Consider the following 6,136-nt stretch of genomic DNA (forward strand, 5'->3'; position numbering starts at 1 on the left):
AAACGTTTTCTGTGCTCGAGTCTGCTGACATTTTTAGGGGTCTTACCAGAATTCAGGTTGAATTAATGAGTAATAAACGTGTAGTAACAGGTCGTGAAAGTGCAGTGGTGTATTTAAAAGCGTTATCTCTCTATCCCTGTGTTATAACACCATTATATACAATAAACACAGTAAACAGCAAGGAAAATATTACTCTAACAGCATGATTTGTGTCAGCAATCTATTCCTTTTCAATTAACCTTTAAACTGCTGACTTTTGTTCGGCGTTTTAACAGAATTCAGGTTGACTAAATGAGTAATAAACGTGTAATAACAGGCTGTGGAAGAGCAGCGGTGTATTTAAGTGCAAACTCTCTGTCCCTGTGTTATGATACAATCGTATACAATAAACTCACAGGAAAGAAAATATAGATTTAAAACACTTTTCAACCAGGTTTAGAATAGATTACTGATCGAAATCGTGAAGCTGGTTAAGGTTGTTTATTAAGGTTGTTATAACAGTCCGAGGTTGTGTAGTCGTAAAGCAAGTGATAGCTCTCAATAAAAACCGAGCTCGTTGTGTAGCTCGATATCTATTAAGACATTTAATAGACCTACAATGCTTATGGATGCCGAAATAAATGGAATTATTTGTTATTCAGTCAGTCAAAGGTGACTATTCTTTCTCATGAAGTATTTCAACAGCCATCTCTTCAGGCAGATACGTGCTAGTTCGTCACTCACATGCTAGCTACTTTAGTGTGTGTTAGTTAGCTAGACATGAAAAGCAGACCAGGAAGTAAGCAAACTTTTTTCCCCTTATCTTTTTTCGTCGAAGCAAAACGTTACGAGGTTATTACCTGTCTAGATGAGTGCTCGATGACCGATAGCATCGGATTCCGCGTTGTCATGTTCAATCCTCGAATAATTTACGAGTTCACGGCTCTTAAGGATCCAATCAAAAGTGACATCGGTGTTGTTTTTCTGTCCGAAGTCCAGTGCCAGATCAGCTAACTTGTTCAATCCGCTAGCGAGCTTGCACAGATCCAGACTAGTCAAGTCATAGTTAGTTAGTTAGTTAGTTAGTTAGTTAATGAAGTCCCCCCCCTTTTTAATTCCTCTTTGAAATCGGAGAATGGATACTTTTCTTCTATTTTAAGGTGCCGCTTGCTAGTTAGCTAACTAGTAACCGGAACTAAGTAGTCAACCTAGTTAGCGAGCCTGCTAATGTTGTTTTCCTTTTCCTATCGTGAAATAAAAGCTGAATTCTCGATATTATAATCGATAGTGTATCCAACTGATAGATCGAATAAAACAGCCTGATCGGGTTGGTTTACAAATCTATCTATGTCGAGAGCCTGTTGTTTAAAATTAGGCCCCGATGAAATACAGGAAGATGATGCACAGAAATCCTGGATCGTGTGAGTATAGTGAGTGTAGTCTGAATTTCAGATCGAGCAGTTAGTGAGCCAAGAACAAACCTGTAGGAAAAAGTTTGAGGTAAGTCAGCCAGCTAAGGTAGCTAACAGGCTAGCCGACGATGTCGCCTGGTCTTTAACCGGACTAGACGATGCTCTCACATCCGCGATGATCGGAGAAAAAAATCCGGAGCGCTAGGTGATGTTATCATTCTACGCAGATAATCTTCGCTTCCCTCGACGACGGGGTGTTCCTGACAGCCCGGTAAATTCGGATCAGGTCCGTTTGGCTAATAGTCACCGAGCATAAGCGTCACACCGATGCCTTGATTGGCACTGCAGCTCCGACTGCGTTGCCTGAAATTCATATTACATACACCAGTTGCTAACCAACAACATTAGCCGCTGTGAGCCGCTCGGCTTCGAAAGCGCTCGCTGGTGTTCAGTAGCCGAGCCGACAGCTGACCGGATTCAACAGTTCAACTCGATCGACGAGGACGTCGAAATCCGAGCTTTATGTTCAAATAAGATGTTAGAAATCGAATGAATGCTGAAGGTAGTTCGAGTGCAGGGCGGCCACTGCAGCGCCCGGACCCCGCTCCGCTGTTTCCCTTCGACACAGCAGCGTGAATACAGTCCTTCCTTCCACTTCCGCCCGCAGGAGGTGCTACAATATAAAAGCCTCTCCATCTTTAATGCGCTGAAACTTTATATATATATAGTTTCAGCAGTATAAAGCAGTAGTGACGTATAAACATATGTACAGACAGAATAATCCATTTGTACTCAATTAGAATCAGTTTATGGTGTGTGTATACACACACAGACACACACACACACACACAGATATATGTCCATCCATACATTTTCTATATAAGGGTGAAAGGCAGGGGTACAGCCTGGACAGGTCACCAGTCCATCACAAGGCCACACATATAGACAGACAACCACACACACACACACACACACACACACTTACTCCTATGCGCAATTTAGAATTACCTAATGTACATGTTTTTGGACTGTGGGAGGAAACCGGATTACCCGGTGAGAACATGCAAACTCCACACAGAAAGGCCCCTGTTCGAATAAATAAATTATATATATATATTATATATTATATATGTTCGAATAAATAAATTATATATATATATATATATATATATATATATATATATATATATATATATATATATATATATATATATATATATATATATATATAATTTATTTATTCGAACATATATAATATATAATATATATATATAATATATATATATGACTGGTGTCCTGTCCAGGCTGTACCCCTGCCTTTCACCCTTATATGGGCAGATCAGGGGTTCAAGCCCCAGCACCGCCAAGTTGCCACTGTTGGGCCCTTGAGCAAGGCCCTTAACCCTCTCTGCTCCAGGGGTGCCGTATCATGGCTGACCCTGCGCTCTGACCCCAACCTCCAAGGATGGGATATGTGAAGAAAGAATTTCACTGTGCTGTGTGTATATGTGACAAATAAAGGCTGTTTCTGTTTCTGTTATATAGAAAATGTATGGATGGACATATATCTGTGTGTGTGTGTGTATACACACACCATAAACTGATTATAATTGAGTACAAATGGATTATTCTGTCTGTACATATGTTTATACGTCACTACTGCTTTGCAAATCTGCTTAGATTTTTTAAAATTATTATTAGTAATAAATTATTATTATAATTATTAAAAAAGTACAAGGCAGACATAAGGCAATGTCTTACAGTTTAAAGTAAGACAGAATAACAACAACAACAAAACAAAATAAACGTAAACACAAATATGAAAAAAAAAAAAATCAATTATAAAATAAAATAATACCAGGACAAAAAAGTGCTATATAAGGTCAGTTCCATAAATTTGAAAAGATTTAGAATTTTTTATTGTTTTCATAAGTCTCTTATTTTGTGATCGCATATTGGAAAGGGATATTTTAAGCTCGGTGTTATAAAAGTTAATATATATATATGTTGCAAAAGGTATCACAACCACTGTGAATATATCTACTAACAACTGCATTTACAGGATAACATCTGTGAATAATTTTGTAAAGTGCTTCTATTACTTTATTAGAAAGAACATATTTATATGGTAATGTCCAAATGCTATGCCAAGATATACAGTGAGGTTTAAGACATTTTGATTTGCATGGAAAAATGGATCCGATATAAAAGGAGTTTCTTATAAAACTGTTATTAAAACGTTTGTCAAAAAAGGAGAGACCGTTTACAAAAAGTTGGGTAAGTGTTAGTAAGTGCTAATGTGCAGTTTGTAATAACATAATCTTCCACCTCACACTTGCTACCTTAAACAGAAGATTGGTTTGGTGTGTGTTACAGATTTAGAAAGAACAGTTTCTGTATATTTACTGACCTAAAGCAAATACTGCTAGAAATGAATTTAAATGTAGAGATGAGAAACTTTATATTGTTTACAGTGTACATTGAGTACAGTTCATCTGTGGTATCTGGCACCAAGATGTTAGCAGCAGATCCTTTACGTTCTGTAAGTTGCGAGGTGGGGCCTCCACCCCATAGAACACCTTTGGGATGAATTACAGCAGAGACTGTGAGCCAGACCTTCTCGTCCAACATCAGTGTCTGACCTCACAAATGCGCTTCTAGAGGAATGGTCAAAAAATCACATAAACACACTCCTAAACTTGTGGAAAGCCTTCCCAGAGGAGTTGAAGCTGTTATAGCTGCAAAGGGCGGGGCAACTCCATATTACATTCATGTGCAGGTAAAGGCAGACAACTCAGTTTTGGCCTGGCTCTCAGTCTCCGCTCTAATTCATCCCAAAGGTGTTCTATCAGGTTGAGGTCCTCCACATTGTTCATCCATGTCTTTACGGACCTTGCTGTGTGCACTGGTGCGCAGTTATGTTGGAAAAGGAAGGGGTCATCCCCAAACTGTTCCCACAAAGCTGAGAGCATGGAATTGTCCAAAAATGTCTTGGTATGCTGATGTTTACAGATCTTTTGTTTACAGATCTTTTGACATAATTTTGGCCGTATAGTGTGTATGTGTTGGCCTGAGAACACCCTTCAGATGGTGAAAGTCTGACATTACTACAGTTTCACTGCATAGCTCTGAAAACTGCAGGCTTTCCAGAACAAATTAAATTCAATCACTCGTAAAGTTTTAAGTATCGTAAAGTTACCACCAAATATGAAACAGGAGAAAATCAAATATAAAGACTGTTCCAGTTCCACTAAAAACTGCCTACACATTGTGTTTAATACTGTATTTAAGAAACGATGAATTGATTAATAATAACACGTCTAGAATTCATATAGAAACAATACGATACTAAAGCAAGTAGAATGGAATAAATCTAGCGTTTATGTAACAGCTGGAATTAGCTGGAGGCTCTGATTTGAGAACGTAACCATGATTGGTGTAAAGAATTGTAAGAATCCCTTTGATTATTAGCATAATCCACATCAGTCTCTCTGACTTATCACCTGAATATGAATGCAGGCAGACAAGCAAAGTAACCTGAATAAATACATTTCCATGTATACAGTACACTATGTTTATGTTTTTCATAAAGTAGAAATTTATATTTATCACGAAAGTATACTACTGGCAGAAAAGGAAACCTTTCGGGACGGGATCAATTTGGAGCCCGGTTCTTCTCAGGGTTTTTTCCTCATGCAGTCTCAGGGTGTTTTTCCATGCCACATCTGGCGTACTCATTAAGAATTTAAATATATATATATTTACATCTGAATTTCTCTAAAGCTGTTTTATGGCAATGGCCACAAAAACACAGCAGCGCGTCCTTCCTTGGAAATAAGCTTTGTAGTCATTCCAAGGATGTTTGTTTTCTTATTTACTTTTTATTTATATATTTGACATTTACAGTAAATGGGAGATTTTAGGGCACTGGGGGCTCAGTGGCAGGTTTCTCGCCTACCATGCGGAAGGCCCGAGTTCGATTCCCAGCAACTGCCCAAACCCCAGCTACTGGATGCAGTGCCCAGATAAAATGGGAGGGTTGCATCAAGAATTGCATCCGACGTGTGCCAATTTGTTGTGCGGACCAATTGGTCCACTGTGGTGACCCCTCACACACGTATGGAGCAAGCCAAAAGATCATCAACAACAACAATGGGGGATTTTACATACCTGTGTAGTTGTGGGACTTTGAGCGCATTCTGACGTACAGTATCTGATTAGCTTCAGGAGCTCTTGTTTTGTAAAATATCAGCATATTGAACAAACCGGAAATGCCGGAGTAGTATTAAACAGTATTAAGAACATTGTCAACCACTTCGTACGTTTCGTATTGCTGTTGTTTCACCAGTTGTGCTCACGTGATGCACTTTGCTGCTCTCTGCTGGTGTGAGTAGTATAACATTACAATATGGAAGTACAACCTTTTGGAACTGAAGCAAAGATAAACACTGATATGGTCAGTTACTAAAGCACTGGGTAATGAGTTTTAGATTGGTTGATCATTTTTTATTCCTAAAGCAGCCTGTGCTCAACATTAAGCTTCTCTCACATGGATTCATATACATAACCTACTCTTCAAAAAGGGCTCTTTGGATAGTTAAGGATTCTTAGCTTTCTAAATTTGTTCTGTTTGGATCTTTCACTGTTAGGAAAACATCTTCATCACTGTAATGAAAATAAAAAGGCTAAACTAACGGCAGACCCACAGGGTTTTCCGTCAGGGAGCTCAATTTGGGAAACAGGGC

General features: G+C 38.7%; 1 protein-coding gene across 2 annotated transcripts in view; it reads right to left on the minus strand.

Moving 5' to 3' along the window:
• mark2a (MAP/microtubule affinity-regulating kinase 2a) overlaps positions 1-2,036 on the minus strand; it is a 35,702-nt gene extending 33,666 nt beyond the window's left edge. Inside the window, exon 1 of one of the 2 annotated variants that reach the window (XM_058415899.1) lies at positions 1,461-2,036. Coding sequence is in view for 1 of the 2 variants with exons in the window: in XM_058415896.1 (XP_058271879.1) it covers positions 840-890 (51 nt within the window). In the remaining variant the exon portion in view is untranslated. The other variant, XM_058415896.1, reaches the window with a different exon arrangement.
• Between the last annotated feature and the right edge of the window lie 4,100 nt (positions 2,037-6,136).

This window comes from Hemibagrus wyckioides, linkage group LG18 (assembly GCF_019097595.1).
Source record: "Hemibagrus wyckioides isolate EC202008001 linkage group LG18, SWU_Hwy_1.0, whole genome shotgun sequence".
Taxonomy (NCBI): Eukaryota; Metazoa; Chordata; class Actinopteri; order Siluriformes; family Bagridae; genus Hemibagrus; species Hemibagrus wyckioides.